The sequence below is a fragment of the Vigna umbellata genome, chromosome 2, assembly GCF_029865625.1.
Source record: "Vigna umbellata cultivar VRB3 chromosome 2, Vumbellata_1.0, whole genome shotgun sequence".
NCBI classification, from domain to species: Eukaryota; Viridiplantae; Streptophyta; class Magnoliopsida; order Fabales; family Fabaceae; genus Vigna; species Vigna umbellata.
In genome coordinates, this window is record NC_142166.1 from 47,821,920 (window position 1) to 47,836,674 (window position 14,755).

The 14,755-nt window shown below is 34.7% G+C and overlaps 2 protein-coding genes across 4 annotated transcripts; both read left to right on the forward strand.

Moving 5' to 3' along the window:
- The first annotated feature begins 356 nt into the window (after positions 1-356).
- Positions 357-5,964, forward strand: LOC124840225 (guanine nucleotide-binding protein alpha-1 subunit). 3 transcript variants are annotated; one of them, XM_088107199.1, is made up of 14 exons: positions 362-1,012; positions 2,260-2,326; positions 2,419-2,491; positions 2,675-2,712; positions 2,795-2,884; positions 3,038-3,115; positions 3,341-3,448; positions 3,558-3,659; positions 4,154-4,209; positions 4,548-4,682; positions 4,960-5,053; positions 5,176-5,235; positions 5,315-5,394; positions 5,506-5,964. In XM_088107199.1, the coding sequence occupies exons 2-14, from the start codon at positions 2,264-2,266 to the stop codon at positions 5,681-5,683; spliced, it is 1,155 nt and encodes a 384-aa protein (XP_087963325.1). In that variant the 5' UTR covers positions 362-1,012; positions 2,260-2,263; the 3' UTR covers positions 5,684-5,964. The 3 variants fall into 3 exon arrangements, with proteins under 3 accessions (XP_087963327.1, XP_087963325.1, XP_087963326.1); XM_088107200.1 differs by lacking the exon at positions 362-1,012 and adding an exon at positions 1,034-1,319; XM_088107201.1 differs by lacking the exon at positions 5,176-5,235 and having other exon boundaries at positions 357-1,012.
- An 882-nt stretch (positions 5,965-6,846) lies between these two features.
- On the forward strand, positions 6,847-9,207 carry GH9A4 (glycosyl hydrolase 9A4). Its single transcript, XM_088107202.1, has 8 exons — positions 6,847-7,077; positions 7,217-7,429; positions 7,520-7,720; positions 7,813-7,890; positions 8,008-8,157; positions 8,237-8,345; positions 8,421-8,584; positions 8,663-9,207. The coding sequence occupies exons 1-8, from the start codon at positions 6,865-6,867 to the stop codon at positions 8,987-8,989; spliced, it is 1,455 nt and encodes a 484-aa protein (XP_087963328.1). The 5' UTR covers positions 6,847-6,864; the 3' UTR covers positions 8,990-9,207.
- The last annotated feature ends 5,548 nt before the right edge of the window (positions 9,208-14,755 follow it).

Genomic DNA, 14,755 nt, shown 5'->3' on the forward strand with positions numbered 1-14,755 from the left:
CAGACATGGAATGGAATCACAATTCTCTTCTCTCTCTCTCTCTCTCTCTCTCTCTCTCAACTCACCACACCATCAAATGAAAATCCTGCAAACAAAATTCATCCTCCAACAAATCCCATTCTTCCATTCCCTTCAGTCAAACTACTCTGTCACCCGTCATGCATTTTCGCACCTGTAATCTAATGGATAAGTACCTCCACACCTGTTCCTTTCCACATTCAAATGTAATATGATTTTCTTAATTCAACAACTAAAAATCCTATCTTTTTTAATGGGTTGTTTTCACATAAAGTTATAAAGCCACCCAATGAATGCTGTTATTTAAAGTTTCATTTTTTTTTGTTTGTCAATGGTGAAATTTTTGGTGATCGAAATAAAAAATGAAAAAAATGTACAGTGATGCTACTTGGTCTGCGTCAAGATGTTGGAGTTGAGAGTGGCAGTCGGAGAGAGAAAGAGGGTCAGTGACAGTGTGTGTATTTTCCCAAGAAGACATAAAGAAAGTGCCATAGCTGTGCCTGCTGCTGCCTTCTTGTGTCTTTTCTAAACTAAACTTTGACCCGACCAAAGGGTGCAGGAACAACCAAGAACCCTCACACAGCTTTCGGCGCTCTTTTGTTTTCATTTTTAACTAATTAATTAATCTCTATTTTCTTTCCTTCTTCCACCATTCTCATCATTTTACTTTTATCTATCTCATCATATAATATAATTCATTCACATATGCACACTTCTCCGAATCCCATTATGTTATTAACAGCATATTATAATCCACACTTTATTGTCATTATTGTCATTACGCTGAACTAAACAACAATTGTTATTGTTGTGTTACAATAGCAGTACTTGTAAAGAACTTTAATACTACTATACTATATATCTTCTTCCACAGAGAAGAACACACACTGAACTTGTTGCTTTTTCGCTTCACGCTTCACACTTCACACTTAACGTATCCGCCAAATCAAGGGGCATATTCCACATCCACATCTCTAGTTTTGCTTCTTTTCGGGTAACAACTCTTTCTTCTGTTGCATTCCCAATCTCTCTCTTTCTTTCTCTCTCTCTCTCTCTCTTTCCCAAGATCCTTCTTTTTTGTTGATGATAGTTTGTGGAGTGTGGGTTTTGGCTCAGGAGATCTCTGTGTTGATGTTGCATATGCAGATCGAGATGCGGAAATATTCTCCTTTTTTTCTCCACTTTTTTGTATAGTTTTTTAACAGTTGTTTTTTTGTACCATCTTCGACTGTATTCTCTTTCTGGTGAAAACTTTGATGATGGGGTGGCTGTACCCTGCATGCTGCTCTTGCTTTTTCACGGTACTTCTACTGCTAAACTTTCATGCTTCGTGCGGAGGGTATCGGCATTCAAACCAAGAAATAATTACCTAGAAAATAAATCAGAAAAAGAATCATTCTTGCCCATATACATGAATTGATAACTTGATTATTAATTGATTCTGCTCAACGCTGGAAATTGTGATTTTTCTTAACAGTCATGGGCATCTTAACTAACTTCACTCTATGTATCTGGTGATGGAGGTTATCCATTTGATAAAATTCTTGTTAATGGTATGTAACAAAAATGTTTTTCACTTAAAAAATAAAGTTGATAAATAAATCCAAGTTGCTGGTGATCGCCCCATAACCTCGTTTCCCATATGCGAGGAGTAGAATATTCTATTGTTTGTTGAACCCAACATTTCGGCCGAATAACTTGCTCAGAATAATCATTAACTTCTTCAGATCTGATGTGTGGGCCGGAAACTATTCTGGTTAAAGCGATTGTTCAGAGCTCGTTTCAACCTACTCCTGCTATCCAGCTGTGCCTTTGAGTCTTTTTGATTCATTCAGATGTCTTATTCTGTGGATTGAGAATCTATTATTTGCATATATATTATTGCAAGTTGCATGAAGTAGCTTAGTGCGTGCTTGGGTTTGTTTGCTCTGCTTAAGTCTTCTTGTTGTTTAAACTCAAGTCCATACTGTTTGAGTGATAAACACCTTGATCAATAATTATTCAGTAAGCACTTGTCTAATGAGCACTTGCTTATAAACTTGCTAGTGAATCGTAGTGTAATTAGTTAAAAAGAATTTACGTTGTTAAGTTTAACCATGAAAAGCAATTTTATTAAAATAAGTTGAATGGTGTTTATGGGAAGCTCATAATAAGCTATTTCCATAAGTCCAAATAAGCTCCTCTAAATTCTGCATAATGTATGAGTACATTAAATGAGCTTGATCATCTTCTTGGTTACAGAAATATGGGTTTAGTCTGCAGCAAAAGACGACGTTTTCGTGATGCTGATGCTGAAGAAAATGCTCAGGTCTTTTGTCGTTGATAAATTTGGTACTTGTTAAGTTACAAATAATACTGTTAAATAGGCTTTTATTTGATGAACGTGGCATGCATTTGCAGGATGCCGAAATTGAAAGAAGAATCGAGTTAGAAACAAAGGCTGAAAAACATATTCAGAAACTTCTACTATTAGGTGTGTTTTACTAGAGTGGCTTTGCTCCGTAGGAATAGTTGGAATTTAGCATTGATGTATTGCATGTTTGAACTCCCATAGTTTGAAGGGATCATATTAATGCAGTCTCTTAGTAGCTTGTTTGCTTTTGTTATTGCGTTTCTGCACTTACCTGTGTTAAGTGCAAATATCTCTGTTGTTTAGGTGCTGGAGAGTCTGGGAAGTCTACAATCTTTAAGCAGGCAAGAAATTTCATCTTCAGAGCTGCTTATGATATATGATTGTTAGATTATTGATAATCACTTATTTGTTTGTAATACGTAGATAAAACTTTTGTTTCAAACCGGCTTCGACGATGCTGAGCTAAAAAGCTACATACCAGTCATTCATGCTAACGTGTTTCAGACAATAAAAGTACGCAATACTTGAAAGGGTGTGTTGATTATTTTTCTCTTAAAAATACAGAGTTAAAGTGTTCTCTGTTTGTAGAAAAAATGTTGAGTTGTGTTCAGTAGAGATAGCTGAGAAAACTGTAATCCTTAGTTTGTTCTTGACGTGTTTAAATAGGTACTGCATGATGGGTCAAAAGAGTTGGCGCAGAATGATGCTGATTCTTCAAAGTACGTAATATCTAATGAAAACCAGGTAGTTCACCTTTACCATCTCTTTTATTCCCCAATAGGGTTGGTTAATAATAGTTGAGTAGTTTATCGTCTGGTACATTTGTCAGTAAGTTTCTTTTGTAAAGAACTACTGTGTAATGATCAAACATACATGCACAGTTTTCTTTCTTCTGGAGGGATCTGTTGCTCCAACAAAGCTGTATGCCAAAGGATTCTTAATTCAATTAGAGTTTAATGTTTGTGGCAGGACATTGGGGAAAAGCTCTCAGAAATAGGAGGCAGGTTGGATTACCCGCGTCTTACCAAGGAGCTTGCGCAGGAAATTGAGACTCTGTGGGAAGATGCTGCAATTCAGGTTGCACCCTTTTGATGCCATTTGATTGCTTTAACCTTAATCCATACACATATTACCTTTTTTTATCAGTTACTTAGAATGTATGTCTTATATGTTATGCTTGCTGTAGGAAACATATGCCCGTGCTAATGAACTCCAAGTTCCAGATTGTACCCATTATTTCATGGAAAATTTGGAGAGACTGTCTGATGCAAATTATGTTCCGACAAAGGTATCCAAAATCTACCATTATTTTGTTCTGTGTAAAGATACAAAAAGCCAACTACAAATATCAGTATATTATAAAGCTAAATTCTTTCTTCTTGGAGAGTGTTGTATTTTTGGATTTTTTAATTGTTTCAGTAATGAGGTTATTAGCTGCTAATCATCAACAAACATAAACTTCGAAACATTAGTGGCTATTTACTAATTTCTTTTTATGAAAATAAATAAATCAAGCCATCATGCGTTACTCTAAGAGAGTGAGTGGTTTGCATTGTTTCTTGCTGTTCTTTTCTTTTATCTATCATGTAACAGCTTATTGTCTATAATTGACAAACATTATGATGTGAATTTTGATATTATATGTTAATTTAGTACGCCTAATTCGGCATATGTTGTAAGAAGTTCACTGTGTCTTTGCTATTGTTTTCATTTTGGGCCCTCAGTTTTTGAAGGTAAAGTTAAGGTTCTCTTAATATTTCTCACTTGATTTGACAACTACAGGAGGATGTTTTGTATGCAAGAGTTCGTACGACTGGTGTTGTCGAGATCCAATTCAGGTGAACATGCTGAACTGACAATTTTTGTACCGAAATGATACTGAGAAGTGCTATTACTGTACACACTTTGTCGTAGCAATTTTTTTAACTCATTTCTTCGTATGGCCTTGTCTTTATTTTGAGTATGTAAAACCACCTGTATTACTTGAAGCTGGGTAGGCTCCTGTTTTCAACATTTATTCTGAACAATTGCATTTTTTAATCATTATGTGTTGCTTGAAGATGCAAATTGTGTGAATAAAGATTCAAACAACATAGATGGTGGTTCCTCATCTACATCTTCAATATGATTTACTGATAGAACCAACTTCATCAGTATGTTTTTGCTATTTTGACAGTCCTGTTGGAGAAAATAAGAGAAGTGGTGAAGTCTATAGACTCTTTGATGTTGGTGGCCAGAGAAATGAGAGGAGAAAGTGGATCCATCTTTTTGAAGGAGTTACAGCTGTAATATTCTGTGCTGCAATTAGCGAGTATGGTCTGACATTTGGTTGCATAGCTTAATATGATTTATAATAGTGGTGATAGAAGCCTATTTGGACTACTAAAAGTGTATAAATCTCAAAAACTTATCTTAATTTCTTGTCTGCATATCTGTTTGGATTGTTTAGCACACCAAATTAAAAAATCATAATCCAGCTGCACATCCACAGACACACTTACAATTAAACTCTTTCTGTTATGTTTTTCCTTAACACTTAAAAATGTTCGATGATTAGCAAAAGTGCTGACTTTACATTTACCTTCCAGGTATGATCAAACACTTTATGAGGATGAAAACAAGAACAGAATGATGGAGACTAAGGAACTTTTCGAGTGGGTCCTGAAGCAACCATGTTTTGAGGTTTTCTTTTTCATTTTTAAATTGTAATAACTACATTTTTATAGAAAGTCTCCTTTATTATATGAAAATTAACATTTGTGTCTATCTTAGTGAATAATGGCGGTCTTATCTTTTGTGGACAGAAAACATCCTTCATGTTATTTTTAAACAAGTTTGACATATTTGAAAAGAAGATCCTGAAAGTAAGAACCATCCACATGAGTACACTTTGTCATAGGTGGAGTGTGTTATCATTTCAGTTTAATACCTTGCATTGTGCAGGTTCCGCTCAATGTGTGTGAGTGGTTCAAAGACTACCAGCCAGTTTCAACAGGGAAGCAAGAGATCGAACATGCGTATGAGTAAGCAAACTGTTTGAATAAAGAGTGCTGCTGATGAAAATTCAAGTGCTAGAAGATGAAGTTTTCATGTAACTTGAACCATTGACTTAGTTGGATAAGCTATGTGTGCAGGTTTGTGAAGAAAAAGTTTGAGGAATTGTATTTCCAGAGCATTGCTCCTGACCACGTAGATCGTGTGTTCAAGATATACCGGACCACTGCTCTTGATCAGAAGCTTGTGAAGAAGACTTTCAAGCTTGTTGACGAGACTTTGAGACGGAGGAATCTGTTTGAAGCTGGCTTATTATGACCATGCAAGAGTGTGTTTAAGAGGAATATGGTATAATTTTACATTGAAAAGGTCTTCTGATTTTGGGTATATTAGAGGTCAGGTATACAACAATATAAAATCCATTTGTTGATTTTATGTGGGTGGATTGGGAAAGCCTTTCTCAATACTTGATCACACACCACATCCCTCTTTAGAAAGTAAAGTCAGTTGATTATCTTTTCATTGATTGAAAGTCACTAATCAAATACTCCACATCTTTTATTTAAGCTTGCTAAGTGTTGATCAGTTTCTTTTGCTGATTTATGTTAGTCTGCATGTTCAGCAATCATGCTAATTTCAGTTTTTTAGTTTACTTTCTAGCCTTTTGTTCTTAGTCCATTTATTTCTTTTGAACACTTGCACGAAGACTCGTTCATTTTATCAACCGACAACTATACTTGATTGTCTACAACCTATGGATCAAACAACATGAAAATTCGTGGTTCTACATTTGGGTGTACTCTAAAAAATACTAGTTATTTTTTGAAGTCAATTAGATAAATTTGAAAAACCTTATACAAGAAAGTGTAAACCCTCCTTCGCATCTTGGGGCCGTTCATTTTCTTAAAGCTTAGTCTCTCATCAGGCTAATAATGTGTATCTTGAATTTTCACCTGTGTTCACTTAAAAAATTTAAGTTTTTTTCATTGATAATGAAAATGCAAAATCCGTCGATTGCCACCAAACTGATATAACTCTAGGAGTCGAGGAATACAGAAATTAGAACATGAAATGTTCAAATGATATAAGTAAAAACTAATGGTTTCTGTAATTACTTTGATTACTTAATAGGGAGAAAAATATAATATATAAAAGACGAATCTAACGGTGTTGATGAAAGATGTATTATTTGAAGTTTTTCCAAGAAACGTTGGCTTTAGAATGAAGGAAAGATGGTTCTGTTTTGTTGGTTGATAAAAGGTAAAAAAGTAAGAAGGAGAATAAGCGGTGTAGCTTTATCTTTGTTTGTGAGGCAAGAACTTAGCAATCCACATTCTGAATTGCTAAGAATAGTAGCGGTTTCAAAATCTCTACGCATAATAACAAAGGCTTCTGGGTTCTTTTTCTCAAGCAACAATCAACTCAACCTCGTTTTCGTTTCTCTATAACCTCTTACAAACACCTCATTCTCTCTTCTCTTTCCCCGTTCAAGCGTGTAAATGGGTAACAGACAAGTATATTTGGCCATGATTATAGCATGGCTTACTTTGTTTGAAGGAAACATGATGCTTGTCAGTGGTGATTTGAATTACAAGGAGGCTCTCACCAAGTCCCTTATCTTCCTCGAGGCACAACGATCAGGGAAACTTCCCTCAAGTAATAGGGTGCCCTGGAGAGGAGACTCAGCACTCGATGATGGAAAACTCGCCAACGTCTCTTTCTATCTTTTTTTCTTACACCACAACACAACAAATTATCATATTATACCGTTTGAATCATACAATATATAGCTTCTCTGTATACACAGACAACAAATTATTATATATTTACATGTTGCATGCATGCATGCAGGTGGACCTTGTCGGAGGATACTATGATGCAGGGGACAATGTGAAATATGGTCTCCCCATGGCTTTCACCGTTACTACGCTGGCATGGGCTGCTATTTTTTACAAGGAAGAATTTAAAGATGCAAAAGAGATGGATCATCTTATCGATGCCATTCGCTGGGGCACTGATTATTTTCTCAAAGCTAGTTCTCGACGCAAAAGATTATACGTAGAGGTGGTGCATTCTTTTATTAACTACCCTATAATTTTGCCTTGTTTGTCATAGCACGCTTCATTCTCTCTTAAAAATATTATTATAATGCAGGTAGGGGACGCGGAAGAGGATCACAAGTGTTGGATTCCACCAGAATATATGAAGACACCGAGAACGGTTAAGAAGATTGGTGAAGGTACGGCCGGGAGTGAAATCGCAGCTGAAACTGCAGCTGCAATGGCAGCTTCTTCCATCGTTTTCAGACCCAAAAATCGTAAATATGCTCGTTCTCTTCTCAACAGAGCTAAAACGGTACGTGAAGTATTTCATGTCTACTCGGTTAACTTTTTGCGTGCATGAAAATCTTATAGTCTAATTTTCTTTCTTAAATAAATTTGGTGTAGCTTTTCCATATGGCCAAATCGCATAAAGGAACGTATGATGGAGAGTGTCCCTTCTACTGCTCTTATTCCGGCTATAATGTAATTAGTTTCTCCTCTAACCTTTATCTCTGAATCATGGAGAAGACACCCTTTTGATAATTTCTCACGAATTATGAAGTTTAAAGTATCACTGCAATGTGAATGTGTGGAATGCAGGACGAATTGATGTGGGCAGCAACATGGCTATACATTGCTACGAAGAGGTCAATGTATTTAAAGTACATATTAGAAGATTCCAAGAGTGCTAGTGTATCAGAATTTAGTTGGGACCTTAAATATGCCGGAGCTCAAGTCCTTCTTAGCCAGGTTTAATTTCCTATAATCATTCTTATTCTTCTTCTTCTTCCTTCCTCATGAATGCTTAACACATGGTGTTGTTTGTCAGTTATATTTCGAGGGTGAAAAGAAGTTCGTGAAATTCAAATACCATGCAGAAAGTTTCATATGCTCTGTCCTTCCAGACAGTCCCTACCACCAGATTACAATGTCTCCTGGTCAGTACCCTCTTCCTTTGTTTGTGTTTGCAGTGCTAAAAATGAACCAAATCTATGAACAATGGTGTTTTGCAGGTGGCTATATTCATTTACGAGACGGAGCCAACTCGCAGTATGCAACTAGCACCGCTTTCTTGTTCAGTGTATACAGTGATTTGCTTGCCAAACATAAAGACAAAGTTGTTTGTGGTGACAAAAAGTTTAGCTCTTCCCGTCTCTTATCTTTCGCTAAGGAACAAGTTAGTACACACACATATACTCCATTTAAAGATTGATTAAAAACAACAAACAGTTATTGATTGCAATGTTTGGCACAGATGGATTACATTCTAGGGAAAAACCCACTGGGAAGATCGTACATGGTAGGATTTGGAAAGAACCCACCAAAGCAACCTCACCATAGAGGTGCTTCGGTGCCGACACTGAAAAAGGGTGAAGAAGATGTGCCTTGTGGCATGACCTTCTCAAAATGGTTTATGAAAGATGAACCTAACCCTCATGAACTCACCGGTGCTATTGTGGGTGGAGCTGATCGCGAAGACAACTTCAAGGACAAACGTTGGGAGTCACCCTACACTGAACCATGCACCTACGTCAATTCCCTGGCTGCTGGAGTTCTTGCAAAGCTTGCATCTTTGTCTTGATTCATTTTCATCTTATTCCAAATTTTGATATAAATTGTTACGCTGATCACATATATTATCAATAACACCTGTAATTAATTACTTACCTCTTAATTTAGGATTCCAGATTAATGAGCTTCTATCTTGCTCCACTAAATAGATGAATAAGAATTAGGAAACGATATGAACCATGAATAATGTATTATGTATTCACTTTAAGAATATGTCAAACCCTTCTTCCTGATCTCCTTAATTTTTGTGATTTTCTCAAGAAAAAAAAGTACAATATATTCTCCAATGACCAATCTCATTCAAAAGATTTGTTTTATGTTTATGGTCGTTAATGTACATACAATCTTAAATCATAGAATTAAGGCATCGTGAAAAAAAATATTTATTGCATTTTTATTTTTATATAAAACATTTTATCTTTAGTATTAAAGCTGTTCTTGTAATTACTTAAATTGATATTAATAAAAGGTTTAAAGAATAATTCTGATATTTTATTTCAAAGAGTAGAGTACCATATATATATACATTTAAGGATCCTATAATCCTTCATCTATTAAAGGAATGACAGGTGCACAAATCTGCACAAATTATAATAATATCTAAATTATAACTAACATAATATTTGATTGCCTAATATCCTTTAATAGAATATTTAGCATATCTTAACACCCCCACTCAAGTTGGTGCATGGATATCACACATTCCCAACTTGAATAAAGACTCATTAAACAATCTTCTTGATACTCCTTTGGTGAGAACATCAGCCAACTGCAATTCTGATCTTACAAAAGGAAATGAAATTATTCCAGCTTCAAGCTTCTCTTTGATGAAATGTCTATCAATCTCCACATGCTTTGTTCTATCATGTTGCACAGGATTGTGAGCAATTGCTATAGCCGAAGTATTGTCACAGTACAAACTCATAGGTTCATTTTGTGTAAAGCCCAAATCTGATAGCACATTTTTAATCCACAAAAGTTCACATACACCTAGTGCCATGCCTCTGAATTCTGCTTCAGCACTAGATCTTGCTACTACAGGTTGTTTTTTACTCCTCCAAGTTACAAGATTCCCTCCTACAAAAGTAAAGTATCCAGAGGTAGATCTTCTATCATCTTTTGAACCTGCCCAATCTGCATCAGTGTACCCTTCTACCTTTAAGTTTTCATGATTTGAGAACAAAATTCCTTTTCCAGGAGCGGACTTCAAATATCTCAAAATCCTTTCAACAGCATCCATATGAAGCTTCCGTGGGTCATGCATAAATTGACTAACAACATTCACTGCATAAGTGATATCTGGACGTGTATGGCACAAATAAATTAATTTTCCTACCAGCCTTTGGTATCTTCCTCTGTCTATGCTTGCTGAATTTGAGCATTGAAAAAGTTTATGATTTTGTTCAATTGGTGTATCAGCTGGTTTACTCCCAAGCAGCCCAGTTTCCGATAGTAAATCAATAGTATATTTTCTTTGGCATAGAAAAATACCATGTTTTGATCTAGCTACTTCAATACCTAAAAAATATTTAAGATTTCCAAGTTGTTTCATCTCAAATTCAGATGCAAGGTATTGTTGTAAACTAGAAATCTCATCTTGGTCATTTCCTGTAACAATCATGTCATCTACATATATAATCAAAGCTGTAATTTTTCCTTTTCCTCTCTTAAAAAATAAGGTGTGATCAGAGTTACTCGCTCTATAGCCAAAAGCCTTCATAGACTTGGTAAACCTTCCAAACCATGCTCTTGGGGATTGTTTTAATCCATATAGAGCCTTCTTTAATTTGCAAACCTTCATTCCAATTGAATCAGTCATGCCTGGTGGAGAATCCATATAAATTTCTTCTGAAATTTCTCCGTGTAGGAAAGCGTTTTTCACATCAAATTGTAGAAGAGGCCAATCTTGGTTTGCAGCTAGCGACAAAAGTATTCTCACAGTATTGAGTTTGGCTACTGGTGCGAACGTCTCTTGGTAATCTACACCATAAGACTGAGTGTAACCTTTAGCCACAAGTCGTGCTTTATACCTCTCAACAGTTCCATCAGCTTTATGCTTAATTGTAAAGACCCATCTGCAGCCCACAGTTTTCTTCCCTTTTGGTAAGGACACAAGATCCCAAGTGTTGTTTTTTTCTAAAGCTGCCATCTCCTCAACCATTGCTTCGGTCCATCTAGGATCTGCCAAAGCTTCTTGTACATTACTAGGAATAGAAATTGAAGATAATTGAGATACAAATGATGCATATGACTGAGATAACCTGTGAGATGACACATATTTACTAATGGGATATTTAACTTTGGCTTGGAGGTCTGGTTCATATTTAACTGGAGGTTGACCACGGTTAGAACGAGGTGGAAGAATATATTGAACAGTAGTAGACTCAGTGTTTGGTGTGCTGGTGGTCTCACGCAGACAAGAATCAATTTCATGATCAATTTCATTAGTATTATCAGAGATAGTATCAGAAGGTACCTCTGAAGAGTCAAGTTGAACCTGTGGAGAAGATTGAGCCAATTGGTTATGATCAGAAGACACTGTATTATCCAGAAAAGAAGGGTCCATATTTAGGATTGGCTCACTTCCTGCAGAATGATCCTTACACAATAATTTATCTTCACAATCAAACATACCAACATCACGATTATGCACTTCACTTTCATTGCCTCCCTGAAGTGGAGAATCAACATAAAAAAATTCATGCTCATTAAATGTCACATCCATAGAAATATAAAATTTCCTTGATGGTGGATGGTAAGCACGATAACCTTTTTGAGTTGATCCATACCCAACAAAAACACATTTGATCGCTCGTTCTTCAAGCTTTGTACGTTGATGTGGGTGTAAGTGAACATATATAACACATCCAAAAATATGAGGTGGTAAATAAACTATGGGATGAAGGATACAATGATCAGACAACACATCAAAAGGCCTTCGAAAGTTAAGCACACTAGAAGGAGTTCGATTAATTAAATAAACGGCAGAGCTCACAGCTTCACCCCATAAATGAGATGGGACATTACCATCTATCAAAAGTGATCTTGTCACCTCTAATATATGTCTATTTTTCCTCTCAGCCACTCCATTTTGTTGTGGTGAATAAGGACATGTAGTTTGATGCAAGATGCCTTTAGAGTTCATGAACTCTATTAATTCAGTCTTAAAATATTCTCCTCCATTGTCTGATCGAATGACCTTAATAGATGTGTTAAATTGTGTAACAATCAAATGATAGAAGGAACGAACCACATCACACACATCACTTTTATATTTAAGCAAATATACCCAGGTTACCCGAGTACAATCATCAACAAAACTGATAAACCATTTTTTTCCATTATGTGTAGATTGCGGGGCAGGGCCCCAAACATCTGTGTGAATTAATGAAAAAGGAAAATTAGTTTTGTTATTGCTTAAAGGAAACACAACACGATGATTTTTTGCCAAAACACAAGTTTCACAAAAAAAATCAGAAATATTGCATTTATGAAATAGTGATGGAAATAGTTTTTTTAAATAACCAAAAGAGGGATGTCCCAACCGTCTATGCCACAACCAAATTTCTTTTTTGTTTTTATCTTGTATGTGATCGTTCGCAAGACAAGTCAATCCTTTATTATGGTTTGATTGTGAGACATTTTCAAGATAATACAGTCCTTCACTCTCTCTACCACTAGCAATCTTCTCCTTGGAATGGATGTTCTGAAAAAGACAATGGGTTGGGTAAAATAAGGCAACACAAGAATGTGATTTGGTTAACTTGCTGACGGAGATAAGATTACAGTTTAATGTAGGAACAAATAAAACATCAGGAATCGATAAAGAGGGTGAGAGGGATATAGTACCTATACCTTCAATAGGAGATGAGACCCCATTGGCATTAATAATAACAGTTTTAGAACAATTAGAGGAAAAATTAGTAAATATATGAGGATCACAAGTCATATGATCAGTAGCACCCGAATCAATTATCCAATTACTATCCTTAGTAACAACAGAAAGATTAAGGGCAGAGTTAGATACACCTGACTTGGTCACAAATCCGACAGCAGTAGAAATATAACTCTTGAAAGCAGCGGAAGTTCCAGAATCATGTTTCTCCGATTGATTGTCATCGGAAGAAGCCATCAGAAATATTCAATGAAAAAAGGCACTGATTCCTATATCTTAGAGGATATCAGTGTTGGCTCTGATACCATAATAAAAGGTTTAAAGAATAATTCTGATATTTTATTTCAAAGAGTAGAGTACCATATATATATACATTTAAGGATCCTATAATCCTTCATCTATTAAAGGAATGACAGGTGCACAAATCTGCACAAATTATAATAATATCTAAATTATAACTAACATAATATTTGATTGCCTAATATCCTTTAATAGAATATTTAGCATATCTTAACCGATATCAACAAGGTTTTTGAAGAGAGATTGAAATGAACTTTAAAAAAATCAACAAACTTAATTGCAATTTAAACAAAAAAGGCAAAAGATAGTCGAGTGTTTAAAATATCGAAAGAAAACTGCACATTATTTTTATTAATTATTTAAAATTAAATATTAAAGGTATTTTGATCTTTAAATACATATATTTTGGAATATTTGTGGACGTGGATGTGTTTCACCTTGCAAGTGAAAAGAATACACTGTGATATACTCCTCTTAGATGCTGATGCAGAACTGTTTTTGGGTTTTTGTTTGTTTTTTTTATTAACGTTTTATTCTCCCATACTTCATCGATACATTTCGTTAGAAGGAAAGGAAACTAAATATATTTAATAATTTGCAAACTTAATAAATATACATTCTTTATTTGGTAACAAGAAATGATAGTAAAAATATTTTTATGATGTTTTAAAATAATTATTCTCTTATTCAATTTTCTTTTTCTGGTACTCCAAAAAAAATGTAAAAATTTAATCAGATTTTAGCACTCGTTTGATTACAAATGACAAGGCGTTCAAGCAATACTTCCAGCTTTGGTCGTATTATTAAAATTTTCCAAAAGGTAATTCAGAAATAAGTTTTTTTGTTCTGACTTATGAAAAGATACATTAATTTTTAATTAAGTGAACAATTAATTTTAAATAAAATTAATTGAGATTTTTTTAATGTATAATTTTATCTCATTCAAACATGCAACTATACTCAGTGAAGAGTAAATATGATCTCAGAAAAAATATTCACCACTCTTTTTATAAAATTAAATTACTGATTTCTATTTTAATAATACTCTAATTCTTTATATTTTACTTAATTGTTTGCATAACCTCAAAAATAAATTATAATTTTTAAAACGTCTTATGGGCATAATTTGTGGAAACAATGAAATAACTTTTTTATTCGACTATGTTATATTATTTTACCTACTATATAATATAAATATGTAATATCAACTTTTAAAAAAAAAATCAGTTAGAACTTGGAAATTATAGATATAAGTATATTACAAATAAAGATTATGAGAATGTAATTGAATGAAATCAATAAAATAATTCTATATTTTTCAAGTAAAACAATAATTAAATTCAGTCAAGACGAAAAGCATTGGTTGTTCATACCACTCCTTGAAGACAATATAATGAGACTAACAAAGTTCATTAACGCCCATCATACTTAATTGAAATGATGATGATAGGGTTATCAGTCATATTTCTGACCTTGAGTAAGACTTTGAAAGATATAGATCATTGATGTCGTTACTCAATTGTGGTTACATGGCATGTGGTGGTGTCGACCAAGGACTAAAAGTAGTCCCTTTTTAATCGC

Coding starts and splice junctions, on each gene's coding strand:
- LOC124840225 (XM_088107199.1), top strand. CDS start 2,264: ATGGGTTTAGTCTGCAGCAAAAGACGACGTTTTCGTGATGCTGATGCT. Junction 3,660..4,153: donor CAAATTATGTTCCGACAAAG/GTATCCAAAATC, acceptor TGACAACTACAG/GAGGATGTTTTGTATGCAAG. Junction 4,683..4,959: donor TTCTGTGCTGCAATTAGCGA/GTATGGTCTGAC, acceptor TTTACCTTCCAG/GTATGATCAAACACTTTATG.
- GH9A4 (XM_088107202.1), top strand. CDS start 6,865: ATGGGTAACAGACAAGTATATTTGGCCATGATTATAGCATGGCTTACT. Junction 7,078..7,216: donor ATGATGGAAAACTCGCCAAC/GTCTCTTTCTAT, acceptor GCATGCATGCAG/GTGGACCTTGTCGGAGGATA. Junction 8,585..8,662: donor TATCTTTCGCTAAGGAACAA/GTTAGTACACAC, acceptor TGTTTGGCACAG/ATGGATTACATTCTAGGGAA.